General features: G+C 51.7%; 13 protein-coding genes across 13 annotated transcripts; 8 read left to right on the top strand and 5 right to left on the bottom strand.

Annotated features, from left to right (window-relative positions):
• Positions 1–24: 24 nt before the first annotated feature.
• On the top strand, positions 25–1206 carry N7510_002146 (NAD(P)-dependent alcohol dehydrogenase; the record flags this gene model as incomplete). Its single annotated transcript, XM_056974073.1, has 3 exons — positions 25–184; positions 235–276; positions 329–1206. The coding sequence occupies 3 exons, from the start codon at positions 25–27 to the stop codon at positions 1204–1206; spliced, it is 1080 nt and encodes a 359-aa protein (XP_056839190.1).
• Positions 1207–1285: 79 nt separating this feature from the next.
• N7510_002145 (cytochrome P450) lies at positions 1286–3204 on the bottom strand (the record flags this gene model as incomplete). The annotated part of the gene is made up of 8 exons (XM_056974072.1): positions 1286–1432; positions 1483–1518; positions 1569–1980; positions 2030–2419; positions 2481–2679; positions 2737–2770; positions 2821–2912; positions 2973–3204. 8 exons carry the CDS (start codon positions 3202–3204, stop codon positions 1286–1288), a joined length of 1542 nt encoding a protein of 513 aa, XP_056839189.1.
• Positions 3205–4038: 834 nt separating this feature from the next.
• On the top strand, positions 4039–5621 carry N7510_002144 (CFEM domain-containing protein; the record flags this gene model as incomplete). The annotated part of the gene is made up of 8 exons (XM_056974071.1): positions 4039–4071; positions 4130–4265; positions 4319–4491; positions 4541–4577; positions 4626–4693; positions 4748–5130; positions 5182–5249; positions 5308–5621. 8 exons carry the CDS (start codon positions 4039–4041, stop codon positions 5619–5621), a joined length of 1212 nt encoding a protein of 403 aa, XP_056839188.1.
• An 818-nt stretch (positions 5622–6439) lies between these two features.
• N7510_002143 (F-box/WD repeat-containing protein) lies at positions 6440–8551 on the top strand (the record flags this gene model as incomplete). The annotated part of the gene is made up of 2 exons (XM_056974070.1): positions 6440–7178; positions 7230–8551. The coding sequence occupies 2 exons, from the start codon at positions 6440–6442 to the stop codon at positions 8549–8551; spliced, it is 2061 nt and encodes a 686-aa protein (XP_056839187.1).
• A 498-nt stretch (positions 8552–9049) lies between these two features.
• On the top strand, positions 9050–10104 carry eb1 (microtubule-binding protein BIM1; the record flags this gene model as incomplete). The annotated part of the gene is made up of 5 exons (XM_056974069.1): positions 9050–9063; positions 9122–9193; positions 9287–9321; positions 9407–9484; positions 9551–10104. The coding sequence occupies 5 exons, from the start codon at positions 9050–9052 to the stop codon at positions 10102–10104; spliced, it is 753 nt and encodes a 250-aa protein (XP_056839186.1).
• A 1157-nt stretch (positions 10105–11261) lies between these two features.
• N7510_002141 (uncharacterized protein) lies at positions 11262–12791 on the top strand (the record flags this gene model as incomplete). Its single annotated transcript, XM_056974068.1, has 1 exon — positions 11262–12791. The coding sequence occupies one exon, from the start codon at positions 11262–11264 to the stop codon at positions 12789–12791; it is 1530 nt and encodes a 509-aa protein (XP_056839185.1).
• A 1607-nt stretch (positions 12792–14398) lies between these two features.
• pmcB (putative calcium-translocating P-type ATPase(PMCA-type)) lies at positions 14399–18312 on the top strand (the record flags this gene model as incomplete). The annotated part of the gene is made up of 4 exons (XM_056974067.1): positions 14399–15352; positions 15409–15839; positions 15893–16035; positions 16091–18312. The coding sequence occupies 4 exons, from the start codon at positions 14399–14401 to the stop codon at positions 18310–18312; spliced, it is 3750 nt and encodes a 1249-aa protein (XP_056839184.1).
• Positions 18313–18622: 310 nt separating this feature from the next.
• Positions 18623–19399, bottom strand: N7510_002139 (uncharacterized protein; the record flags this gene model as incomplete). Its single annotated transcript, XM_056974066.1, has 1 exon — positions 18623–19399. The coding sequence occupies one exon, from the start codon at positions 19397–19399 to the stop codon at positions 18623–18625; it is 777 nt and encodes a 258-aa protein (XP_056839183.1).
• Positions 19400–19425: 26 nt separating this feature from the next.
• On the bottom strand, positions 19426–19945 carry N7510_002138 (Zn(II)2Cys6 transcription factor domain-containing protein; the record flags this gene model as incomplete). The annotated part of the gene is made up of 2 exons (XM_056974065.1): positions 19426–19782; positions 19853–19945. 2 exons carry the CDS (start codon positions 19943–19945, stop codon positions 19426–19428), a joined length of 450 nt encoding a protein of 149 aa, XP_056839182.1.
• A 557-nt stretch (positions 19946–20502) lies between these two features.
• N7510_002137 (SDR family oxidoreductase) lies at positions 20503–21420 on the top strand (the record flags this gene model as incomplete). Its single annotated transcript, XM_056974064.1, has 1 exon — positions 20503–21420. One exon carries the CDS (start codon positions 20503–20505, stop codon positions 21418–21420), a length of 918 nt encoding a protein of 305 aa, XP_056839181.1.
• Positions 21421–22013: 593 nt separating this feature from the next.
• N7510_002136 (uncharacterized protein) lies at positions 22014–23127 on the top strand (the record flags this gene model as incomplete). The annotated part of the gene is made up of 3 exons (XM_056974063.1): positions 22014–22509; positions 22568–22946; positions 23013–23127. 3 exons carry the CDS (start codon positions 22014–22016, stop codon positions 23125–23127), a joined length of 990 nt encoding a protein of 329 aa, XP_056839180.1.
• A 620-nt stretch (positions 23128–23747) lies between these two features.
• N7510_002135 (uncharacterized protein) lies at positions 23748–24212 on the bottom strand (the record flags this gene model as incomplete). Its single annotated transcript, XM_056974062.1, has 1 exon — positions 23748–24212. One exon carries the CDS (start codon positions 24210–24212, stop codon positions 23748–23750), a length of 465 nt encoding a protein of 154 aa, XP_056839179.1.
• A 1750-nt stretch (positions 24213–25962) lies between these two features.
• Positions 25963–27004, bottom strand: N7510_002134 (arylamine N-acetyltransferase family protein; the record flags this gene model as incomplete). The annotated part of the gene is made up of 2 exons (XM_056974061.1): positions 25963–26509; positions 26568–27004. 2 exons carry the CDS (start codon positions 27002–27004, stop codon positions 25963–25965), a joined length of 984 nt encoding a protein of 327 aa, XP_056839178.1.
• Positions 27005–27110: the final 106 nt, after the last annotated feature.

Below are 27110 nucleotides of genomic sequence, written 5' to 3'. Positions count from 1 at the left end.
CAATCTACCTCGAAAGTATCCACGATGCCCTACCCCGATGAGGCTGAGGGTTTCCAGGTTGATGGACCCTCCATCACCGAATTCCACAAGCGCTTCTTCAAGCTGAAGCCTTTCGGTGACTACGACGTCGACGTCAAGATCGAGGCTTGCGGTATCTGCGGCAGTGACGTGCACACCATCAGCGGTACGAACCTCTCATACTTTGGTGTACGAGTCAAACTAATAGAAATACAGGCGGATGGGGCGAGCAGAAGTTCCCTCTGTGCGTCGGACACGGTAAGCAGTCTACCAGGGACCCCAAGATGTCCTCCTCCCTAACAATCACCAGAAATCGTCGGACGTGCCATCCGTGTTGGTCCCAAGGTCACTCTCATTAAGGAAGGCCAGCGCGTCGGCGTCGGCGCACAGTCCTACTCCTGCGGCGAGTGCAAGCAGTGCAAGAACGATAACGAGACTTACTGCCCCGTGCAGATCATGGACACGTACGGCGCCGAATGGCCCGAGACCGGGATCGTGAGCCAGGGCGGCTACTCATCGCACGTCCGTACACACGAGCACTGGGTCTTTCCGATTCCCGAGGCACTGCCAACGGCACAAGTGGCGCCCATGCTCTGCGCAGGCCTAACGGTGTACTCGCCACTGGTGCGCAACGGCGCCGGACCTGGCAAGAAGGTCGGGATCGTGGGACTGGGCGGGATTGGACATTTCGGAGTGATGTTCGCGAAGGCGCTGGGCGCAGAGACGTGGGCGATTTCGCGCTCGCGCGCGAAGGAGGCTGATGCGCGCAAGCTCGGCGCGGACGGATACATCGCTACCGCTGAGGAAGGGTGGGATGCGCCGCACCGCTTCTCGTTCGATCTCATCATCAACTGCGCCAACTCGTCCGAGGGCTTTGATCTGGCGCGGTACTTGTCCATGATGGATGTGCATGGCCGCTGGATTAGCGTTGGTCTGCCCGAGGAGGAGGGACAGGTCATCAAGGCGCAGAACTTGATTTCGAATGGTGTTCTGATTGGCGCGAGCCACCTTGGCAGTCGGAAGGAGATGCTGCAGATGTTGCAGCTGGCGGCTGATAAGGGCCTGAAGAGCTGGGTGGAGGAGATTCAGCTTGGTGAGGAGGGTCTTGCGCAGGCTATGCAGCGGATGAAGAAGGGTGATGTTCACTATCGGTTTACGCTGACGGGATACGAGAAGGTTTTTGGTTGAAAAGTGATATTGTGGTAAGGATTCTTGTATCGAATCGGTGTTTTAGGTGCAGGAAGCTGTCTACATAGAGCGTATTCTTCTATTTGCGATAGATACGGACTTTCATCGGCGCTGGCTTGTAGAACCAGAGCCCCGTGGCTTCCAAGCTGCTTTCACGGTCCTCGAGTTCAAGACGGTATGCACGAAGCAGGGTGGGAATCACCTTATAAATCTCGCACAGGGATATCTAGTTCATAGAGTCAGCCGTAGTCCTCTTGTTCGATTAATTGAGCCTACGTTCTTGCCCATACACGTTCTTGACCCAGCACCAAACTATCACCCTAGCGGTCAGCCACATTCAATTGACGTTTAGATGAAAATACCTGAAGGATATATTTATTCATCTTATCTGCGTCTGCTTTCAACCACCGATCTGGGTTATATATCTCCGCATCATCGCCGAACACCGATGTATCAAGCTGCACAACAGTCGGGTTGATTCCCACGCGGAATCCACCGGGAATCCACTGCCCTGCAATATTACATCCTCCAACAGGTACTTGTCGAGGCATTGTAAGCGCCACACTGGGATGGATACGTGCGCCCTCTTTGATGCAGGCGCTCAAGTATGGGAGTTTGCTGGCTTCATGGTACTTGATATGCGGTGTACTGAGTTCGCCTCGGTTTGTGGCCTGCTCGATCTCATGGTTGAGTGCGCCGTAAACAGCGGGATTCTTCAGGATATGATAGAGTGTTGTCGAGATATGGATGGCTGTGGTATCACTTCCGGCAAAACTGAAGAAGAATGAGCATGTGTGAGAATCAGTGGGCTTTGCGCACTTACTATGCTCCAAACGCCTCAAGCTTTACATCCTCAATCTGAAAGTCGACCTTCTCGCCCTGCTGCTGATGGATGTTGAAAACTTTTGAGATAACATCAGACCGCCGAGACGCAGTCTTTCCCGACTCTGCTGACTCCTGGATATGCTCCTTCACAGCCGACTCCGCCGCCTGCGCAAGGCCATCTAGAGCTCCCAGCGCTTTGCGAGTGCCTGGAAAAAGAACACCGAGGAACATGAACAGAGACCGGAGGTAGGTGGGCATGACAGCCGACATGGTCATGGCCGGGATTAGCGTGTCGGTGGACTCCATTATGCCGAGATGATCGCGTTTGGCGTTCAGTAAACCGAACATCTTGCTAAAGTAGAGCTCGCCGATTACATCGTAAGCGTACCTGTGCCAGTTCAATCTCTGTTAACTATCAATTTTTGGACAGCTTTAAAACGGAAACTCACATTCGCGCCCACTCTAGCAGGTCAATAGATTCCTTTGCATCTGCAAAGCCTCCGAACTGGTCTAGCAGAACATCGCTGCATTTGTTCACGTACTGCTCGGACTGCAAGATGTTCGCCATGGTGTACACGCCATTTACGATCCGGCGCCGCTCGGCGTGGACCTTTTCGTCTGTCGACGTGAAATGGTCTGGGTATCGGGCTGTTGGGAGTCAATATTAGTCTGGTTCATATTACACGTGTTAAGAGAATCTCTTACTATATGGTGCCCGGAAAGACAGATAGAAATCAGTCTATCGAATGGTTAGATCCAACGCTCTACGGAGCTCTGAGCGACATTTACCTTTGTGAACCCCGAGTTGACACCATAAATAGCCTTGATAGCATTCGGATCACTGATCGCAAGCTCATTCGGGGCAATTCGCACAATGGGACCTAGTTCGAATGGATTAGATCCCCCGTACCCCTAGCGCGATCTGCGATAACAGTGCATACCATACTGTGCATGCAGCTCTCTTTGAATCCCATGGGGGTTTCCACCGGATACAGAGCGCACGATCCAGGCACGCGATACAGACGCCCAAAAGGGCCCTGGGAATCTTGCCAGCGGATGGAGGAATTGGGTGTAGATGATCCATCCCACCCAGTAAATGGCGAATCCGAGTCCTAGGCCTTGTAAGACACTCGAGACTGTGAACTGCGAGTCAATTGCTGCCAAAAACACCATAATTGGCCAAATCAGGGCGGACGGTCTCGAGAGATGAATTTTCGCGCACGGAAAGAGGAGAAAGAGTGCCAAAACTATTCGTCAGTTGCAGCTAGCTAGGTATTGCGGGGCCGGCAGTTCAGCCATTCTAACCAATATTAAATGGCGAGGTATGCATTCGCTTGCTTGCACACTAGAGCATGGTACTGATCTTTAGGCTGACTGCAGTGCGAAAGTCAGAACCGGAATTCACCCTCTCGGGTCGCGGACTGCAAGCCCTTACTTCTGGAACGCCCTGTCATTATGGTTACATAGTGCCCTCTCGCTGGTGGAGAACAGAATTTGAATTGTTCATCTTCACAACTATTCAGTTGGAAGAATTGCTCAAATTGGCTGTATATATGCACAGTATTGCAGTCGTCGTGGCGCCTTCAGATTTATTAATGCATGCCCCAGGATCGCAAACAATTTAGGTGTAATATCGGTCTTTACATCTCACTGGTAATGTTTCAGCCCCTCGATCGCGTAGTTGGTTAGTACACGATTTTAGCGAACCAACGGACCTATCCATTAGATGTCAACTCCAATTGGCCCACCTGCGATCCAAGGTAGATGGGTTATATGTTAGCTTGACGCCACTACGGTTCGTATCTACTTTAGTTAGAGAAGGAGCGATGCACGCGAAGCGGAGATCTCGCCGTAACTCAGCTAGCACTTTAAATCGTGGTGACTCTTTGTTTGTGAAATATCCAGATTTATGCTTCTTCTCCAGCCACAAGGCAATGGGCTGAGGCGATCATCAGAATGCGTCCTCGCATGATAATCTTCGTTTCCGGCGCTTTGCTCCTTGCAGCAATGAGCGGGGCAGAAGAGATGCCTGCGTGTGCTGTGGGAACCTATCTGTTCATAGATTGCAACGCGAATGGCCTACTAATGTCCCGGCCAGATGCAATGTATGGAAACTGGAGTTAAAGGATCATCCTGTTCAATGACCAACACGACCTGTATCTGCGCGGATGTCCCATTACAAGCCAATCTGGCTCTCTGTGTCGAGACCAGCTGCACCGTCAAAGAAGGCCTGAGTAGATTGCTGCCCATGAAACATTCACATAATCGGTTTTACTAAATGCTCCAGCCACGAGGAACCTCACGAGTACCATGTGTCACGAGCCATTTCGCGACAAGTCCAACATCATCGTTGTTATTAACTCTGTGTTCATGGCGCTTGCTATCATTGTAACTTTTATTCGCAGCTTACAATTTCATAAACAGTTTGGACTGGAAGACATATTTGCTACTGTGGGACTAGTAAGGACTCTTCGAGAATACGATTAAGGAAATCCACTGAGCATCAAAGCTTTCGGCGGTTGTCATGGGTGCATTAGAATTTCTCAGTAGGTTATTGTACCAATATAGTTCATTGGCACTGATATTTCTTCTAGTGATCGATGCAGGCTACGGAAGAGACATCTGGACAATATCCTTCGCGAACATTGAGCTAATCCTCAAGGTCCGTTCATACCGAAAATATTCGTATGCGGAGTGGTTAACAACGTACGTCTAGTACAATTGGGTCGTTGAAATGCTCTATATCGTCGCCGTTGTCGCTGTGAAGATGGCTTTCCTCTGTCTCTATCTCAAGATCTTCCCCAATATCGGGCTACGGAGAGTTATATATGCCCTGATGGGATTTTCGACTCTCTATTTCCTAGTCTTCACCCTCGGGATCTGCTTCAATTGCCTTCCTGTGACGTATATTTGGACTGCCTGGACTGGTGAAACCCACGGCAGCTGTCTAGACTTCAATGCGTTTGGAATTGCATGTGCCGTGATCAACATCGTCCTCGATGTGGTCGTGATGGCCTTGCCACTTCATGAGATCATCAAGTTAAATCTCAGGCCCTGGAAGAAAGTCCTGGTCATCGTCATGTTCTGTACTGGATTCTTGTGCGTTGTCTCATGTTATCCACCGATGTGGTGCTGACAAAATGGTGATAGTATCACGATCATCAGCATCATCCACCTCACGTTCGTCGTAACCTTTGCCGACACAACCAACGCAACCTGTAGGATTCCCGCAAAGATACATGTCATGATCACACAATATTTAACACAAATTTCCAGATGACTACGTGCCAGTGGCATACTGGTCCCTCATCGAGTCCTACACAGCGTTCTTCTGTGTGAGCATGCCAGCCATCCGCCGCTTCTTCAATCGCATTCTCTTCACCTGCTGCGGCATTGCCGACTCGTGTCAGCAAGAATCGGATCCGAAGAGTGACGCCTCGGCGTTTCACCGCCGCACTCGCTCTAAGAACCTGTCTATCCGGAGGACTACCAAAACTTCTGTTAGTCGGGAGCCTCTGTCTCGGCGAGACTCGGATGCGGTGAATTTGGTGGATGTAGGTTATTACAGCTCATTCCAACGGCGTGGTTAATAATGTAGACATAGACAGTTACATACGATTGTGCTGGCTGCATAAGATAGACTGATATTTATGTCATGCATGAGGAATACCTTACACCGCATGTTTATCGGAATGCAGAACCTGGAAAGCAGCAATGCCATACACATTCCCGAAGCATGCAGAGCAGCAATCTCTGATCGGGTCTCTTCCGCTTTGCCCGATCGGCATCCTGCTCAGATCCGTGGGTCTGTCGACCCCGGGTTTGTGTCAATCCTCCAGATTTAAATATTCGCCCCCCGGCCGAGAAAAAAAAAAAAAAAAAAAACTCTGCCGCCAAAGTACTGGATACTTCACCTCCCCGCATGCTTGGGTGGACCCACAAGTACCGAGTACATTGAGCATCTCACAGCATGATATCAGGCCGCCAATGACACCCCCAGAATACTTCACCGCCTGACGTTCAGGCCCGTCGTTTTGGCATCTTCCGTTTCGCCTTCTCCCTTTTTTATTCTCTCCTTGCGCCTTCTTTTCATTTTCCCCTTTGGTTCGTTCTGTCAATTATACTGCATTCATTCCCTGTCCTTTTCTCTCTCTTTTTCCCTCGGGCCTTCCGGAGTTGTGTTTGTTTCGCATCCATTTGTTAGACTGGCCTCCTACGTCGTCGCCCGAAGCGACCAACAAAAGACTCTCGCCATTGCATTCGTCTATTGACGCTATACATATACAACGATACACTAGAACGGGTTTGGAAAAAAGCAAGAAAAGCTCTGTCATTTGGCACCAGTTCAGCATTTTTGTTATTGTTCATAATCGCCTCCGTTGACTGCGCGATCGATATCCTCAACGTCATGTCGCCACGAGATAACACCGCCGGCCTCCCCACACGGCGACGCCCCTCGTTAACGCTTCGGCCGCGCGCCCGGACAACCGCGCACGTCACATTCCCGTCCAAAGATTTGAATTTCGACTCGTGGCGGGATCCCTCCCTGGTGGAGATTTGCCATGAACCGGTGGTGGTGGAAGAAGTGGATGATTTCCCGGAGGCTGTGCCTCGGCGTCGCGGCACCAAGAGTTTCTCGAGCTTGCGGCACCCCATGGATGGCCTGGTGGCGCTTGGCCGTCGGCTGTCCGTGTCCATTCGCAGCAAATCCTCGAAGCAGAGGTTGTACGCCCCGGATCAGGACGAGGATAATGAGTGCCACCACTGCCATCATTCGAGTCACAAGCGCCACATTTCCAACAGCTGGGATTCGAAGGCGTGGGATGCGTGGTGCAAGGGCCACAGCATCAATCGCCGCCCCTCGCTCAACAGCGTGTCGGCCCTTCAAAGCTTCTATGCTCCCACTGCTTCTGTGAAAGGACCCATCCCTGGCCATGGATTGGAGCCCCCGGTTTTCCCACATGACATCTATTCAGGGGCGGCGGCACGCGCTGCCGCGGCCGCGCAGAATCAAATGGCTAAGGCGGAGCGGGAAGCGGCGAAGACAGTCGATATCTATCTGACACGGGACTCGGAGAGCGGCATCGGAATCGACCTCCGTGACCGCTCAGAGCTCTCGGATACCGAATTGGCTCTCCTGCGTCTTGGTAAGGACTTGTACCGAATCTTATACCCAGGCGATTGCTAATGACTTCTAGACCCCGTGGCATATCTGCCGTCTGAGATTACAGCACACGTGCTTTCCTACTTGGACCCTCAGTCACTCATGAATTCTGAGCTTGTGTCGAGCTCGTGGAACCAACAGGCATCCTCCCGCCACGTCTGGAGGCAGGTCTTTCGGGGCGCCTACCCCCGTCGCCCTGCGAGCTCTACCGCTTCCAAGAAGAAACGGTCCGTTGGATTGGGCAAGTCTCTTCCCAACCAAAATTGGAAAAAGATGTTCCTGGTGCGGCGGGCTTTGGAACACCGCTGGAAGGAGGGCAAGGCTGCTGCGATCTATCTTGATGGCCACACGGATAGTGTCTACTGCGCCCAATTTGACGAAAATAAAATCATCACTGGCTCTCGCGACCGCACCATTCGCGTATGGGATGCCCACTATCCGTGGCCGTGTTTGAAGATCATCGGTCCGCCTCCGGGTGATTTGCCTGTAACTGGACCGGTGAACAACCCTGCACAGCAGGCATCGGGAAAGTCTCCCTTTCTGACCATCTGCCCGCCGGCAACTCCGCCGGCGAGTATCGTCACACCTATGGATCAGTCGTCAAACTACCACAGTGCATCAATTCTGTGCCTACAGTTCGACGAGGAGATCATGGTCACCGGGTCATCAGACCACACTTGCATTGTGTGGGACATCAAGGATGACTATCGTCCCATCCGCCGCCTCACCGGTCATCGAGCCGGAGTATTGGATGTCTGCTTTGACGATCGTTACATTGTCTCCTGCTCCAAAGACAGCAGCATCTGCGTATGGGACCGCAACACGGGCACTCTCCTCCAACAACTTGTGGGCCACGTCGGCCCCGTGAACGCAGTGCAACTCCGGGGCGACCTTATTGTGTCGGCCAGCGGCGACGGCGTGTCCAAGCTGTGGAACATCACTTCGGGCCACTGCGTCAAGGAGTTCTCCACCAAGGGAAGTCATGGTCTGGCGTGCGTCGAGTTCAGCGAGGATGCCCGGACCATCTTGACCGGCGGCAATGGCAAGCGCATCTACCAGTTCGACGCCAACACCGGCGAACTGGTAAACGAGCTCAAGGGCCACTCAGACTTGATCCGGTCTCTGCATCTGGACAGCATGAACAAGCGTATTGTCAGCGGCAGCTACGATATGAGTGTTAAGGTGTTTGATACCGAGACCGGCGCGCTGTCCATCGACCTGCCGGGGTGGACTACCAGCTGGATGCTGAGCGTCCAGTCTGATTACCGCCGCATCGTCGCCACGAGTCAGGATTCTCGGGCGGTCATCATGGACTTTGGCTACGGCCTGGATGGGATTGATTTGTTGGAGGAGTGATTTGACTTGATCTTGCATCCGTTTCTATAATTTTCTCTTCACTTAGCGTTGCTTTTTGATTCTTTTCTACGGAAGGATTTCTCGTGGGCGGTATACATTTATTGAAGTATTTGGGCGTCAGAACGATATGAGGGGCTCGGAAGCCCACGCCATTGGAAATGGACTATAGACAGAGAAGATACTGCTAGAGTTAGTTATTACACTCATTTGATCTATCCATCTGTTGGCATACAACCTTTTGTAGTTGGATCCTCAGGCACCCACATTACCTAAGCTTCCCTGATTGGCCGGGTCTTCCAGCAGGATCCGTGGATTTCTCTGGCACATCAACAAAACAAACCGTCTTTCCATCGTCTTTCTCCCAGCGGTGCCGTTCGACGGTCTCTCAATCTTCCCACTGTCGCATTTCCCGCGCAGCCATTGCGGTCTTTGCTTCCTCATCTCCGCTTCAGCGTCTTCCTCTACCTTTCCCCGATTACGACCACCAACTACCCCACCATGGGCGAATCCAGGTTCGTTTTTGCCATCGAACCAGGAAAACAATGCTAACCACTCTTCGTTGCTCTTCAGACAAGAACTGCTGGCGTGGCTCAACAACCTCCTTCAGCTCAATATTACCAAAATCGAGCAGTGCGGAACGGGGTAAGAGCCGTTAACCCCGACACAATCCTCCCCCTCTGGCGTTCTCACCGATGAAGAAATAAAGTCATGAGCTGATGGTGGACAATTAAACAGTGCGGCGCTATGCCAGATATTTGACTCGATCTTTTGTGAGTCGTCGCGCTTCATCTGGCCACCAACCAGACCACCGAGCCCAGAGAAAGACAGCGTGCTGATAGCCCCCTTTTCGTGCAGTGGATGTTCCCATGGCCCGGGTCAAGTTTAACGTCAATACCGAATACGCCTATCTGCAAAACTTCAAGATCCTACAGAGTACGTTTCCATATCTCGGCAGGTTCGACGTATCTCCGCCTGATTCTCTAACTTATCCGGCTCCAGATGTCTTGGCCAAGCACGGAGTAAACAAGCCTGTGCCCGTTCAGTCCCTCACAAAATGCCGCATGCAGGATAACCTCGAATTCCTGCAGTGGGTGAAGCGGTACTGGGATCAGCACTACCCAGGCGGCGAGTACGACGCCGTCTCTCGGCGCAAGGCCTCCGGTGCTCCCAGCGGCGGCGCGCCTAGCGGCGGTATGAGCGGCCCTCGCACTGGTTCTGCGGGTGGCACACGGCGCGGCGTGACCCCTACGTCCTCTGCGGCCCGCCCACGCGTGGGCGCCGCGTCCAGTGGAGGCTCGGCGGCATTGCAGCAGGAAATCGCGACACAGAAGGAGGCGATTGCAGGCCTGGAGAAGGAGCGCGATTTTTACTTCGCAAAGCTGCGCGACATTGAGCTGTTGTTGCAGAATGCGATCGAGGCGGACCCGGAGCTAGAGAAGGATGAGGACTCCCTGCCCAAGCACATCCTGGCGATTCTGTACTCGACTGAGGAAGGGTTTGAGATTCCGGCTGAAGGCGAGGAGGGCGCGGCAGATGAACTCGAGACGTTTTAGACGGTCTGAGAGGAGTTTTCACGAAATACCCCCCCCCCCCGAATGTGCTGCGTTGATTGTTGTTGAGACGGCTTCGGTCTACTACTCAATTCTTTGTTTGGAGGGAAAAGATGTATCTAGAAGGAGGTTCTGCTCATGGACATGTTTATTATTGACGGACGCAAGAAGTTCTTATAGTATCTGCCTTGTAGGTGTTGATTACGTCTCACTAGAGGATATTACTCTGCTACCCTAGAACCCACATTTCCGGGCGTTAACTGCATCTCATTAAACTAGCCCGCAAGTGGTCTAGCGACCGCGGCCAGAACACTCGGTGGGCCCATCGCACTTTTCCCGTCTGGGCCCGCTGATTTCGGGCCTCCGTGTTTGCTTTCTCGGCGCGAGTAATAATAATTACTGGCTAATCAATTTATGAACCGATGGCCAGAAAGGCGTGTGTCGTGCATGCTGACTCGACTGAAGAAGTATAGTTAATTAATTGGCTCGGAAAATTAATCATACTCATAAGACGCCATCACTACTCGCGGCCCCTGATAGGAGAGGGTCTGGGTCTGGGTCTGTCTGGCTGGGTTCCGCTTCGCTTCTGGCCCTCGTTCTCTTTTCCCTCTCCTTCTCCCTCTCCCTCTCTCTGGTTCACTCCTTTCTTTTTATCGCCTTGTCGCCGCCGTCTGGCCCGTATTTTGTCTTCGACCGACCATGGCCTAGGCCGAGTCGCCTGGCTGTTCTTCTTCTCTCTTCCTTTCGCTCCTTAGCCCACGGGTAAGATCGTGATGTTGCACGGGGTATTGGATCAATTTGGACTGACCGATTTTATTGAGCAGACTTTCATTCTTTCCATGGCCTTCGCTCGCTCCTGATTCTTCATTGTCCGGCGACATCGCAGCTGACATCCACTCTTTTCTGCCTCTGCTCGCTTCAGTCACTCCTTATTCTGGCCGCGCAGTATTCAATCTTTGCTTTTCGAGTCGCAGGCAAGAACCTGGCTTTTTCTCTTTTCATTCGACATCCCCAGGATATAACTTGATCAATCTGCGAGGCTGGTCGATCTAGCTTCGACTCTTTTCGGGGGATCTTCATCGATAACCCGATAATCTTTATACACTTTTGATTCGCCGAAAGGAAGGGACCGGGGCTGCGCCTTTGCAGCCATTGGCAGAATGGCTCACCATGGCAATCACCGCCACTCTCACATCAGCAGGCTGATCAAAGCCCGACAACACCGACATCAAATGGAGGCGCGGGAGGGGCAGACCAAGGCCAACAATGAGAACGGCCCGGATAGTTTGGTCGACTCGGATCCCACACGGAAACCATCTCTGCCAGTGCTTGATGCGCTGGCGGGCGAGAGTGAAATCTGCGATCCACTGCAAAACGTGACCTGTCTGGAAGATATAGCGGACGTGAGCATTTGGAAACGAGACTCGACCGAAACCGATCACCAGGTGGTCGTCGAAACCGTCGTGGAGGTCGTTGATGCCCAACATCACACGCTTTGGCAATCCACCGGGACTGATCTGCCCATGACCATCTCCGACCCGTCGTTTGGCATTATCACCATTTCACCCAGTTCGGTGTCTCCGGCGGAACCATCCACCACGGTGGAACCATCCACCACGGTGAACGGGGTTTCTGTTATGCTTTCTAGCCAGCCACGAACATCACAGTCTCTCGTATCGCCTACGCGTTCCCCGACACCCGTGGCTGGGTCCAGCAGCTCTGCGTCGGCCATCTCCACTCCACTCATCGGATCTGCCACTATTGCGTCAGTGGCCAAGAGTACACCTTTGGCGCACAACAACTTCTCCTCGCCAATCTCAGTCTCGAGCTCCGAGACACATTCATCACACACTTTTTCATCAACGTCTACCACAACTGAGCTTTTCGGGGGTTCAGGAAACCCCGGCGGGAGTACGGGCAGCGAATCAGGCACATCCCCTAATGACTCGTCATCCGGAGGATCTGGCTCGATTAATCCCACTACATCAAAGATTGTCGGCGGCGTTGTGGGCACGGTGGCCGGTATCGCCGTGCTTTTTCTTCTTCTCTTCTACTACCTTCGCCGCCGAGGGTTCTTCCTCCGCAACAAGTCACCTGCACGTCTTGGCTCTCACGACGAAACCGCCGGAACGCGCGAGATTATCAGCAACGACTCGGTCTTCACGGCATCGTACTTTGCGCCCGCTTTCATGAACCGCTGGCGTAATTCAGCGCAAACTACGCAGACCGACAGCACACGGAGTTCCAACCCTAGCGAGCGCGGCTTCCAGAAGATCTCTGGCCGTAAAATCCAATCTGTTCTCACGTCCGGCGGCGACGGGTACGGCGGGGTGAGCCCTCCTGAGGACTCACCCACGCTTCCTCCTGGACTCTTCCCTCCCACGTCACCGCGTGCGTCGCCCTCCTCACATGCTCCGCCACCAGCAAACCCGTTCAGCAGTCCACTGGACTCACACTACACGCGAGAAACAGAAGAACCCAGCGCGAGGGTACTGCGCCCCTCTCCCGCGCGCGACCCTGTCCCAGGCTCGGCGAATGCCGCCATGTCTATGCCCATAGCTGCGCAGCCCCAAAACGCGGCGACCCCAGTGGCTCCGCCGGCCGCTCATCGAGCCGACGGATTAGGCCGCAGCTTTCCCAGCTTTGATGGGAGTCGGGGCAGCCGGTTCCAAGAGAGCTTGGACCTGTGATGTACCTACCCAGGTGCTTCTATGGATTATGCGACATGAACAGATGTGTAATGGGTTTTTCTATCTGGTGTTTATTGCCATGTGCATTCTTTTTCCCCACACTTTACTTTTTTCATAGATACCCCCCAGATCTTTCTCCCTCTATTTCTATCCGTCTATTTAGTGGAAATACATAATTCTCGATTCTCTACTGCACAACTATATACCCCACAATACCTCATTCCTCATCCACATGGCCTGTCGATCAATCACAACACCGCCACATCTCTCCCCAGCCACACCCAGCCACAGCCTCCTTGTGTTTTTGAATCCCAGTTAATCCCAGCTCTTCGATCTCATCCGCCTGACTATGGAGTGGCTCAGCTGTAAATTCCTGCAGCAACACCCCTGCACCGATCAGACCGGTGAGACTATACATTTGGTCCATGTATGACGCGGATGGCTTAACACCCAGATGCTGTCTGGCCTGGCGGTGGTCGCCTCAGTCTTTCCACCTACACAAGCGGCGTCCAAGAGGCAGAGGGCGCCCAGATCGACGATGACGCACCAAGAGCCAGCCACATACAGCTATCTTTGCGACAATCGTACTCAAATCTATCTGATACACGCCCTCAGTGGGGCCCTGGTCCCATCGGTCATTGGCCCTCGCAGTGAGGCGCAGCAGTGTCGTTCTAAACCTCCTGGCGGTAAAAGCCCAATTCGTCACATTGGAACACAGTGTTTGGGCAGGCTTGGCGGCGCTTTTTTTCTGTCGTATTCATGCGTGATTGATCGGTGAGTAATAGTGGGAAGTGGGTGAGGCTGGGGTGAGATTGTTATACTCGGCGCCTAAATCAAATATTAGTACTACCTGTTATACCTCAGCTTCTTCGCTTCCATTTCTTCGCTTTAGCTTATTTTACAAGACAGGCCCCTTTCCTTTACCCGCAAGCCATCTAGCCAACCCCATTAGACACCTCTCCTGAAAACGAGGGTTCGCAGATCTAGACCCGCAGAGACGGAAAAATCGAGAGAGGGCTGTGCCCATTGCCATATCCTGTGGTGTTGCCTCCCTGGGCTCCATCATCATCCCCAGCGTTACGGTTTCTCCGCTGAATCCACTTAATCCGCCTCCATCTAGCACTGCCCTTCAAGCCTAGCCTTTAAAGGACCATCTTGGGTTGGACTGTCAAGCGCTGGACTTTAAAATTCGCCCCTGTTCTTGGCTTGTACTTGGCATCGCTCCTCGCAAGATTGCAACAGCAATAGGCAACACACCCCTCTTTGCTATGGGATGGTCAGAGTTTGGTTTCTCATTCCTCGGCGCTTTCTGGGCATCTACACAGCCCCTTTGGCCGATCTGATATAGTTACCTAACTGCTGGAGTGCTCACCATCCCCTGTGAATAAGGACTGGAGACACCATATCTATTGTGATCTCTGTCTCGTCTTTTACATTGGGTATTGTGGCTGTTTTATTTTAGCCATGGATTCAAACAATAAACCCCCTCCGAGTTCAGGCTCCCTGCTAAGCCCGGTGGCAGTGGCGGGCCCTTCGGGCAGACAGGTAAGCAAAGCAAAATAGGGCCTCCCAGCTTAACCGACACTCCGAGCTAAAATACCCAAAAAATGCAGCAACGAGGCCTGTCCATATCATCATCAGCAACAGCCTCATCATTCATGTCCGGGTCAACAGAACTAGACCCCAGTGCGAGCTCCTATCATGCCCCGGATATGGCATGGAACTCGACTCCAACCCCACCTGATCCAGCACTTCTAACAATTCAACATGCCTATGCATCTCATCGGCCGTCGCTATCTATTGACGGCGCCACGCTGCGTCCGCGCTCGGGCTCGTTCGCGTCGTCGGCGGATACGATGGTTCGATCTCGAGCCAACTCGGTAGACCCGGGCTATGTGGATGTTGATTCTAAAGTCGACTATGACGATGTGTCACTCTCTGAAGCATTGGCTCCGGATCCTCGAAATAAAGATGATTTCCGAGTTGATGATAACCGATTTGCATTTTCGCCAGGCCAGCTGAATAAAATGCAGAATCCAAAGTCACTCGCTGCGTTTCATGCGCTGGGTGGGCTGCATGGATTGGAACGTGGGCTGCGAACGGATCTGAATGCTGGGCTATCAGTTGATGAGCGGAGGTTAGAAGGGAGGGTTGAATTTGATCAGGTCAACCCATTGTCGACTTCTCGGGGGAAACGATCGGCCTCTATCAACAAACTTCAGCCTCTTCCAGAACCAGATCCAACGCAAAGTTTAGGAGGGAGTGAAGGTTCACCGTTCGAAGATCGCATCCGTATTTTCAGACAGAACAGACTGCCGACTCGGAAATCAACTGGGTTCTTGAAGCTGTTCTGGATGGCATATAACGACAAGATCATTATATTGCTGACCATTGCGGCCATCGTGTCTTTGTCTCTGGGTATATATGAAACCATCGACGGAGGAACGGGCGTCGACTGGGTGGAAGGCGTTGCTATCTGCGTGGCCATCTTGATCGTTACTGTCGTCACTGCTGCCAATGACTGGCAGAAAGAAAGACAGTTTGCTAAACTCAACAAGCGGGTAGGCTATCCTTCTCATTACTGTTCAATCAACACGCTAACAGAATGATTCTGCAGAATAACGACCGCGAAGTCAAAGCCGTCCGCTCAGGCAAAGTCACCATGATATCCATCTACGACGTCATGGCTGGCGATATCCTCCACCTCGAGCCGGGCGATTCCATTCCCGCTGACGGGGTATTGATCTCCGGCCACGGCGTGAAGTGTGACGAGTCCTCTGCCACGGGCGAGTCGGACCAGATGAAAAAGATTAATGGCCACGAAGTATGGCAGCGGATCATCGATGACACTGCAACAAAACGACTCGATCCGTTCATGATCTCTGGAAGCAAAGTTTTAGAAGGCGTTGGCACATATCTGGTCACCAGCGTCGGGCCGTATTCCTCTTATGGTCGGATTATGTTGTCTTTGCAGACATCCAACGACCCGACCCCACTTCAGGTGAAGCTAGGCCGGTTGGCGGATTGGATTGGGTATGTGGGTTCGGGGTAAGTTTATAACTGTTGGCCTTATATTGTATTTCTTACTGACATTCGGTTAGTGCTGCCACGATTCTTTTTTTGGTGCTGTTGTTTCGGTTCATCGCCCATCTCTCGGATAACCCGGCGAACCCTGCAGTCAAGGGCAAGGAGTTCGTAGATATTCTAATTGTCGCTGTCACCGTCATTGTTGTCGCGATTCCAGGTAAATAATTATCTTCCAAGATTCATTAATGTCGCTGACATGGATGCTTTCACAGAGGGTCTTCCCCTAGCAGTAACGCTAGCTCTAGCTTTTGCTACCAGCCGCATGGTTAAGGAGAACAACCTCGTTCGCGTCCTACGTGCCTGTGAGACCATGGGAAATGCAACCGTCGTGTGTTCCGACAAGACGGGAACATTAACCCAGAACAAAATGACTGTGGTCGCTGGGACCTGGGGACCGGGTCAACGTTTCAGCCACTCGCCAGATGATTCTGATACTGAGAAGTCGGCAACTATATCCCAAATTTCCCAGGGGTTCTCGGCACCAGTCCGGAACTTGATTGTCAAAAGCGTTGCTTTGAACTCCACAGCGTTCGAGGAAGACAAAGACGGGCAGAAGGAGTTCGTTGGCAGCAAAACCGAAGTGGCGCTCCTCCAACTCGCTCGCGATTACCTTGGCATGGACCTTGTCTCCGAGCGCGGTTCTGCTCATATCCTTCAATTGATTCCATTTGACTCTTCCCGCAAGTGCATGGGTGTGGTATACCACGAACCTGGCGCAGGATACCGTCTTTTGGTTAAGGGAGCTGCAGAGCTTATGGTTGGTGTTTGCAGTACCCAAATCACAGATATCGATGTGTCAAAGAAAAGCCTTGCGACCGAGCAGCTTTCTGGGACAGACCGAGAAGAAACCTTGGCAACAATTGACCGATACGCCCAGCGTTCCTTGCGGACAATCGGCATCGTGTATAAGGACTTTCCAAACTGGCCACCGACAGAGGCCAAGACCTTGGAGGATGACTTATCTGCCGCCAGCTTTGATGATGTCTTCCATGATATGACCTGGGTTGGTGTCGTCGGCATCCAGGATCCTCTGCGGCCTGAAGTCCCAGCTGCAATCCGCAAGTGTCATACGGCTGGAGTTCAGGTTAAAATGGTGACGGGGGACAATGTCGCCACTGCCACGGCAATTGCAGAGTCCTGCGGCATCAAGACCGAGGACGGCTTAGTGATGGAAGGCCCCAAGTTCCGGCAACTGACAGATGAGGAGATGGACAAGGTGATTCCCAATCTCCAGGTCCTGGCGCGGTCTTCGCCAGAGGACAAGCGCATTCTCGTCGAGCGGCTTAAGATTCTCGGGGAGACCGTCGCCGTGACGGGCGATGGCACCAATGACGGGCCAGCTCTTCGGACCGCAGACGTTGGGTTTTCTATGGGTGTGGCTGGAACAGAGGTAGCCAAGGAGGCAAGTTCGATCATCCTGTTGGACGATAACTTCCGGTCAATCGTGACCGCAATTGCCTGGGGCCGAGCCGTCAATGACGCCGTGGCCAAGTTCCTGCAATTCCAGATCACAGTCAACATCACCGCCGTGGTGTTGACTTTTGTATCATCTGTCTACAGTTCTTCAAACAACAGCGTCCTGAACGCCGTGCAACTGCTTTGGGTCAACCTAATCATGGACACATTTGCTGCGCTAGCGCTCGCAACCGACGCCCCAACAGAGCAAATCCTCGACCGCAAGCCCGTCTCTAAACGGGACTCGCTCTTCACTCTGACGATGTGGAAGATGATCCTCGGACAAGCGATATACCAACTCGGCGTGACGTTCATGCTTTACTTTGCCGGCGACAAGCTTCTTGGTTCTCATCTGCATAACGACCCCAACAACCCGGAACTCCGACAGAAAGAGCTCTCGACCGTTGTTTTCAACACATTCGTCTGGATGCAGATCTTCAACGAGTTCAATAACAGGCGGCTTGATAACCGCTTCAATATATTCGAAGGCATGTTCCGCAACTATTGGTTCCTGGGAATCAACGCCATCATGGTCGGCGGCCAAATCATGATTGTCTTTGTTGGCGGCGAGGCCTTTGGTGTTACGCCCTTAAGCGGGATTCTGTGGGCTATCTGCCTCATCTGTGCAATTGGATGTCTGGGGTGGGCGGTGATTCTGCGTCTGATACCAGACCGCCATTTTGGTGTTGTCTTCAATGCCGTGGTGGATAGTCTAACATTTATTCTGCAGCCACTTCTCAACGGCTGTGGGGCTGTTGCTCGCGGTATCAAGGCGTTTTTTCAACCCTTGCCTCGGTTTACCCGGCGCATCTTTACTCGGGGAGGTTCGAGGGACGATAATTCTGTCAGCCCTGTGGACGAAGAAGCCGCTGCTCCTGCATCTGCTTCTTGTGAGCAGCAGCGCAAGCAGACACCTGAGCGGCCTCAGACACCGCCGCAATTGACCGTGCCTCCTATAATGGTCACTATATCTCCTTAGCTGAGGAACTATGATCATTTGTATACTTCTTTTAGGCTCATCATGGGTATTGTATATAAATAATATGGATTAAGGAAAGGTATACATTGGGATACATGGGAATGTGATGGGTTGGCGTTTGAATTGGCTTCGCGGTTTTTTCTTTGGGAGATGTCTCCGGTAACAAATTGCATTTATGCTGAGGCGGTGGATTCTGGCGTCCTTTGAAGCCAACACCTTCCCACTCTGATCTCCCATCCTCGCTTCCCTGTCTATTGTAATAGCTAAATTGGTCTTGGAAAATGGTCTCAAGTCCGTTCAGTATGCCTGGCTACTTGGAGACCATTATTTTGTCCCAAGGTATAAGTGTCTGGATGGCACTGTTGTCAGTATAATATCGCTGCAAGTAGGTGCAAATCGCTGGCAGTTCATATCTAGCGCGAAGGTCAATCCACCATTTATTTTCACGAGCTCTGGTGTACCACAAGCATAATAACAGAAGCGCCACAGGGTCTTTTTCCCGTAAGCAGGCTTCAAACTCGTCATTCATATGGCTTAAGACCATTAGGACTCTTCCTAGCGAAGCCTTGCCCTTTGGTAATCCAAATAGCCGTGAGAGGCCATGTACTACCGTGAAGTAAGGATTGTTTCCCAAAGTTGATGACTCGTCAAGCCCACACAATTGCACTAATTCGGCTGAGACGCCATCGGTGCCTTTCACCGGTAAGGGTTGGTGCATATATGCGAAGGTCTCAGACATAGTACGAAAGACACTGTTCGGCCGCAAAGGATTCGCCAGATGCCACAGTGCCATCTTGCCATTTCCTAGCCTTAGCCACTCTAGATCGGAAGGGTCGGGCGTCCCGAGAGGCCATGCCTCCTCTGGAACACGAGCATTGATGGATGAGAAGGTCAGGATACCAAGAGAGCCAGCAGTGGCCCAGAGAGGGTCCTTGTGCTCTTCCTTGATAGATTGGCTCAACCACTTGTTGAACAAAAGTGTGCATTGAGACCAGTGATGAGATTCCCGTAAAGAACGACGACGATGGGTCGGCGTGACGCCAAGATAGCGATCATGGGCAGCTGTCACCGCCAGTGTACCATGCATCAAGAAAGGACACTACAACACATGCCTCAGTACAATTCAGAAGTTGTCTTTGGGCTGATTGGACTCACGGTGAAAGAGAGTTGTAACATATGATTTTCATAGATATCGACCATTGCAGAGTCACCAAGAGAGTATAGGGTCCGGTATCGAAACCGGTTGAAAAGTGCTTGATCATGCAGATCTAGCATGAAAAATGTTGATCCATCGTCAGCCCATATGGCATTGCCGATAATTGACAGCGGTGATGGCAATCCAGATCGTTTTCCTATTGCTTGCCTCACTAGTTCCTCAGAGAGCGGCTGCAGATCGGGCACATTGACCCCGAAGTTGCACAGGACGCCGTACGTACGACATCTCATGCAACGGGGCCTCGTCTCGTCACACTAGAAAGTAAACATTTTCTTCATTTAGCCCGACGGTCAATTGTGAGGGGCGGAGTATAGCTGAGGTTACCTTTAATTTCCTCAATTTGCAGTTTCGGCAGCCAAAGCGCGACTTGCGTTTACTGTCGCGCTTCTTTTCGTTCGGTGGGACATCCGAATCCATGACGGATTTGCACGAAGGTGGACTGCCAAGACCACCAGATGTAAGAGGACTGACTGTCAGTACTCAATTCACGTGAGCAGTGAGTAAAGAGAGAGACTGTTTGTTGGCGCACTTGGATATCTGGATGGGCTGCCTACGAGGAGAATTGACGGACAAGAACGTCGGCAGACGGCCTGCCCCTATCTCCGTGCACAATCTCCGGCCTGTTCGATCAACGCTTGGCCCGAGTCCCGCTGACCCACACTTGCCTCTGCTCGGGTTTAGAATCCGATGATTGGTCAATATTGGCTCTATTCACGATGTTGGACGGTCGCTTTGCGAGATGATATCCTAATGGAGCAGACATATTGGATCAATCCTCCAGGGTTGACATGCAGTCGCACATGAAGTTTCCGTTAAGTCCGTGACTACTGTAAGAGGCGAAGTATATAAAGCGAAGGCAGGTCTACTACTGAGGGTGCAGGAACAGACCGTCTCATTCCAAACTCAATCAGAACCCTGAACTTGTACGGAAACCCATTTGTCTCTCGGCTCGCCCTCTATTGTCGGCTTTCACTATGCGTATCTTCGTCACAGGTTCCACCGGCTTCATCGGTTCAGCCGTCGTCAAAGAACTTCTCTCCGCTGGTCACGAAGTCCTCGGCCTAGCTCGCAGCGACAAGGGAGTCGAGCAGTTGAAGGGTCAAGGCGCTGAGGCCCTGCGCGGCAGCATCGAGGACCTACAAGTCCTCAAGAAGGGAGCCTCTGAGTGTGACGCCGTCATTCATCTAGCCTTCGTCCACAACTTCGCCGATTACGCGGGCTCCTGTGCCACGGATCGGGCTGCCATCACTGCGATGGGCTCCGTCCTGGCTGCCGCGGACGGTGACCGCGCCCTGGTCATTACTTCGGGCACCATGATGCTGGCACGCGGCAAGTTGGGAGACGAGGACGATGGGGCCGATATGACCAACCCGATGGCTGCAGCCCGCGGCGCCTCCGAACCAGTCTGTCTCGACTTTGCCAAACAAGGCGTGCGCACCAGTGTCGTACGCCTGCCACCCACCACGCACGGCCCTGGTCTTTCGGGTTTCATGGGGCTTTTTGTCACCGTCGCACTGGAGAAGGGTGTTTCGGCCTATGTCGCCGAAGGCCATAACCGCTGGTGCGCTGGCCACCGCGACGACGCTGCTAAACTGTACCGGCTGGCAGTGGAGAAGGCAAAGCCTGGTTCCATCTTCCATGCGGTGGCCGAAGAGGGTGTGCCACTGAAGGACATCGCGACTGAGGTTGGGAAGCAGCTGAATATTCCTGTAGTCAGCATCCCAGCGGAGGAAGTGGAAGACCATTTCGGCTGGTTTCATTTTGGCTCCACAGCTGATAATGAGGCCTCGAGCACAAAGACAAGGGAGCGGTTGGGGTGGATGCCTGTAGGCCCGACATTGATCGAAGATGTCCCGGCTATCATCGACTTTATGAAATCTCAGAAAGCATAAGATGCAGGGCTGCGGTGTTCTTATGAACAATCAATAGGCGATGGAACCCCTTAAGTATCCTGAATGTTACAATCGTTGCTGACGCCAACATTACTCCTTCTATGCTTGATTCAGTTTCCTATTTAGTAGCATCTATCCATAATGGCCATCTCGCCAAGATACGTAAACGGAGTAGGGCATTAAAAGACAGTGTCTTGAGGCTTTTTGTCAGTAGCCCAGGGAGAATTGGACGGGAGCTAATTCAGCCGTAGAGGAAGCTACTATCGGCGTCGCTTTTACCGTGTGTAAAGACGAGGAAACCTCTCGCCGGTGTTTTGCGCCAGCCATCACATCAACAAGGTGAATAACCAATGCTACAATGCTAAGCAGGGCGCCGAATAGTGATATGAAGCGAGTGAAAACTCGACCGCAGGGATTACGGGTGAGAAGGAGATCCGGCCGTATATGCAGCTATTTTTAGTGTATGTGATTGAGCCCCGAACCTTTTAAATGCCCCGCGTTGATGCGACAGCACCCTTTCGGCCCCCTCTCGATCCTAGTGAAGGAACCTTTTGCCTGATCCACTCCCCGATTCTGATCCCGCGATCATCAGCATGACTGTCGACACCATATCCCCTCCCAAACTCCGCGTGGCTGTCATAGGCAGTGGAATCGCTGGCCTTGCAGCAGCTGCCTTTCTTCGAAAACACCCCCAGTTTGTCATTACTGTCTACGAGCTCCGTGGTGCAGATTGGAAGGAATCTTCTGCGGCTCTTGGGCTCCAAACGAATGGCACCTCCATCGTGGAGCAACTGGGTATCACTAGAGAAGAGGTCCGCGGGGTGATAGGTGCTGGGTATCGAACATACAATATTCAGGAGGAGCCGATGAGCAAAGGCAAAGTGGCATTCCCACCAGATGGAGAGACTGGGTTCTGGTTTGTGCATCGACAGGATCTAAAGGACGCATTGTTACGCAGAGTAATCAGCGAGGACGAAGAAGGGGAGCCTATCCAGGTGATTTACGACAGTCACATCGTGGACATTGACCCAGAGGCTGGGGTTGTGAAGTTTGCAGACAGGTCTTCTGTAGATGTGGATTTGATACTTGGTAAGTCGAATGAATTCGGCTATGTGACAACGGTTCAATTAACCTTCTTCACCCATAGGCGCCGATGGCATCCATTCCAAAGTTCGACAAGTGGTTATACCACCTTCACACCCAGAGCCTGCCTCGTGCGGGCTCTGCGTGTACCGCTTTGTTCTCCCTATGGATGTCCTCAGGAACCAGGATGGTAAAATGCCAGATATACTCACCTTCAACGAGGGTAACTTCGTAGTAATCATTGCTGCGGGCGATGAGGGCAACCGCAACATGGTCATCTATCCCTGCCGTGAGCTCGAGCTGATGAATTTCGTCTGCGGTGTCCCCAATACAAGCCCTAAGGTTTTAGCCCATCTTAAATCATCTGGGAGCACTGAAGCTATCGCAAAGGATATGGTGGAGGAGTTTCATGGATTCCCTAACTGGCTTCTAGAGCTCTTCAGGTTAGTGACAAGCTTTATATTCCACACTACTGCGTTTCGTAAAGCTAAGAATAGCTGCGCATTCAGCAAATCCGATTTGATAGAGGTATTCCCTGTGATCGATCAAGAGCCTCTGCCCAATTATGTCAAGGGCCGGACCATGCTAATTGGCGATGCTGCGCACGCCATGGCACCGTATTAAGCACAGGCAACAAACCAAGCCCTTGAAGATGTGGAGGGTCTCAGCGTCATCCTTGCGGATGTTTCTAGCCGCGACAGAATCCCAAGTCTGCTGAAGTTGTGGGATGACATACGCCGACCACACGCATCGTTTGTTCAAAAGGACTCACTGGACTCGCAGGCCAATCTCTCGACAATACATTGCAGCGATAAATTTTTGAAGTTTAAGCCATATGTCAGGATGGAAGAAGTGCTCAGGCAGCTTCCAGAGCAAAGGGAGTCTAGGATTTTCGCTTAAATTCAACAGGGCGAGGTGGGCCTGGCTATCGCTGAAAGGGCTTGGATACCGCAGAGACAATTTTGTGCTTGTCGTCTCGATCCACCGTGTTAAACGGCAGATTTATGCATACTGAACGGTGGCATCATATAGTCCCCTCATAACTTATTGAATTGAGCTCAATCTTTGTTTTAAAACGAAAGGGTATTTATACTATGTGGCAAATCGCCGGAGAATACTGAATAGCCCGAAGATTCAACAACTTGCATAATCTAGTGGTACATTTTTCAGAGGTTGTGAGGAAAAACAAAAAAGATAATACCTGACCGTCATTAAGTTGTACATCTATAATACCCAGAAGCTCATCACAATGCATGATGACCATATCGGCTTCCACTCCCGTTCGACGAGGCCTCATTCTCGTCAACCGAAGGGGTTTTACCATTCTCAGACTGAACGGTCCACTCATCTGTCCTATGAATTCTGAGAGAGTTGTTCTCCAATGGCCTTCCAGGAGCCGTGACCGCAAAAGCGGCAGCTGCGGTTCCCAGCACCTGTTCATCTTCCAGATACCGAGACCGCGTCACAGACTCTTTCACTCCTCGACCCATACTTCCCAACGCATATGAATTGCCATATGAGTTGCTGTTATTCCCGGTGGCGCGTTTCAGCATCGACACCTTGAGCATTCCGCTGTCGAAGGCGTCGAGGAATGGCTTCAAGCATGGAATGCAGGCAGTCATAAGACTGACGCAGAGGTTTAATTGGGTCAGGATGGTGGCTTCAAAGGAGTATAGACCGATGTCTGCGGATGAGGAGGCACGTTTCATATAGATAAGGCGTATGATGGTTGTGATAATAACACTAAGAGATTAGTTGATTGAGCAAGAGGTGGTGACCAGGAACTAATCATACAAGAAGCGGAAAACAAAAGCGCCCACGACGGTCATTTTTTTTGCGAAGACGACCTGGACGGGCTTGACAATGTAGATGGGGAGGACGCAAATAATTGCCTCGGTTAGGATGTCGATGGGGGATATGGCAGCCCAAAAATCGAACTATTTATGTAGATATTAGTACAGTTCTGGATTTGTAGACTTTTTGTGGGAAGTAAACTCACAATGTCAATGCAATGGGCGCTGTTAATCGTCCAAGGGTTGGGCACTCCACATTGGAAGGCTAGAGTAAAAAACACTGCGATCATCCAAGCTATAATTAATATTGTTGACCAAAAGCAGATCTGTTTGTGCAGTTTGTTGACACATATTTTGCTGAGGAATTGCAAGACTGAGATTTTTGCGAGGCCCAGAGCCAGGACGTAGAAGAGGTTAGATACGTAAATATCCTGGGAAGTTTAGCGACGTTTGCATGCTCTCTGGAAGAGCAAATTACCTTTTCCACGGAGCTCAATTGGTCCACACTCAAGATTGTTTGAGGCTTTCCAAAGCCTTGCTTTGTTCCTGCGTAAATGATACCGGATTGGACGATAGCAAAGATCTGCCCATCCCGGTGTTAATCCTCTCGACATTTGAGGGGAGTCAAATGGAGGAAAACTTACTAGCGAAATGGAAACAGTCCCATCATCCCATCGCAACGATCGAAGCATGTAGAATCGAAATGCGAGCCGTATCAGCACAGAAATGACCATCATCACCACGAGATAGAGCGTCGCAATGGCAATCTCGTCTACATGATCGGGCACCATTGGTGCTCCTGTGGAGTTCCCACTCATGCTTTGAAAGGTATGTGCAAAATGGTTGAGCCGAACAGGCAGGATCGTGGTGTCCTTAAGTCACCTATGGGAAGAAAGAAAGGTTTGGGCCGAGTACTATGTGTGACCTTTTACTGAGCAGATCAGAATGTGGGTCACCCTAGCACCAATCCCCATGGTTTTACTTCGCCCTCGAATGAGCGGCCATGGCCTGTACCAACTACGGAAACTCTAAGTCCTCTCCCGCTATTGGGAGGCTGCAGGGGTCGACGCGCGCCTTGCTAGGATAAAATCCTTCCAAAACATGAAGTGCAGGAAAACTGCCTGCACGGCGCAGCCCTCGACTCATATCGCGCGACACCCCTATTAATTATTGTTGAAGGATTGTTGCATCATTTGCACGATTGCCCACATCGACGTGAAGATGGTTCCACCGAAAAGTCAAGCGATTGATATTACACAATAGCTGTTGGGAGTTTAGGGGATCGAGCAGTTCGTTGTAAGCGAATCGGTCCGATGGCCCGAAGATCTCTGCAAATCCTGCGAGGCCGGACACTTCCCTCATCGTATCGCGAATCACTAAAGTGCGGTGTGGGTCTATAGGGACGGGGTCACATTGCTTCAAGCTTCCCAATCAATCATTCTTGGTCTGTTACAACTGCAATAATAATGCCTGGCCCCTAAAAAGATAGGCCATAATCGCTTGCCGTGGTAATTATTAAGGGGCGGGTAATAATCCGATTGTTACTTCGGAGAACATCAGGTCAACATCCTTGCGAATGAGCAGGGATTTGATTTTCGGGCGCGATGGTGCGACCAAACGATAATGATAGTGCGGATAACTCGGCGAACTAAAGTCTAGACTAAGCCTATAGAATCTCTGAAATGGTGTGGCGGATACTCTCTCTGTCCATCAACGAGATAGGAATCCTGAAATACTTCTCTAGAGCAACCACGCGTTCCTCGTCGGAGCTGAAGGATTGCACCACCTCAGAGGTAGCTCCCAGGCGACGCTTCAGCACATCATTGAACAGTGTCAGATCACCCACGATCTGGCCTTCGTCGTCCAGGAGCATTCGGACACACACTACATGAAAAGTAAACCAGCTCTCCCGACTAGTGCTCATGAAGTAGTTGATGATTGCGAAATCCTCCGGAAGAAACTCCGTCTCCGTAAAGCAATAGGCGGGGATCCATGGCCCGCCCCCGTTACGCATTTCGTACTGCCAAAGAGCTTGACCTTTGCCAGTGTGCTGGGGGATGGGAGCATAGAGCAGTCGCCCGGACTGGTCACCGACGTTGCTGAACTCCAAATTCTGCGCCAGGCGAACGGGCTGGTGCGGGCCATTGGAACCAAATCCAACGTCGATCAGGTACTTTTGCTCTCCAATCGTAACGAGGTTGACCATGTGGTTCCTAAATTCTAATCAGTGTTTGGACGAACCAATCAATGGAAGGCTAAAAAAAATCATACCATCCGTCGTACTTGGGGCCCCTCCAGTTTTTGGAAGCCGACATGGGTTGTGCAGCTTCATTGACTCGACCTCCCACGGAGGTGATATTGTATCCAAGGCTGCGCAGAACGGCCCCAAATAGTGTGCTATTCTCCATGCAGTAACCACCTCGAGCGGACTTCGTATCCACGATTTTCTCGAAGACCTTTTGAGCATCTAGAGAAATGCTACGGTGAACTGAATAGTGAAGGTTGAGATTTTCAAATGGCACCGCTGCCAGTTGGTAGCGCTGTAGTGCCCCCAGGAAGGCCAGAGCGGACTCATTGTCGACACCGGGCCCAGCCTTGACTACTGGTGATTCTCGGTACTTCTGAGGAAGTTCAATCCGGTCGAAGTACCGGGCCAGCTGCTCCGGGGAATAAGAGGGACGCAGTGACCAATCGATCTCAGAGCCCATGTTGATTGACCGAGGCACAGCTGTGGTGAGAGGGAATCCTTGAAATGATACTCAGGGCAGAGTTGATCTCAGGAGTTCTCCGGCGATAGAGTAAAAGGCCCTCAAA

Source organism: Penicillium lagena, assembly GCF_028827675.1.
Source record: "Penicillium lagena strain IBT 129212 chromosome Unknown utg000001l_segment0_segment0, whole genome shotgun sequence".
NCBI lineage: Eukaryota > Fungi > Ascomycota > Eurotiomycetes > Eurotiales > Aspergillaceae > Penicillium > Penicillium lagena.
The sequence above is the reverse complement of the archived record's forward strand: the minus strand, read 5'-3'. Positions and strand labels throughout refer to the sequence as shown.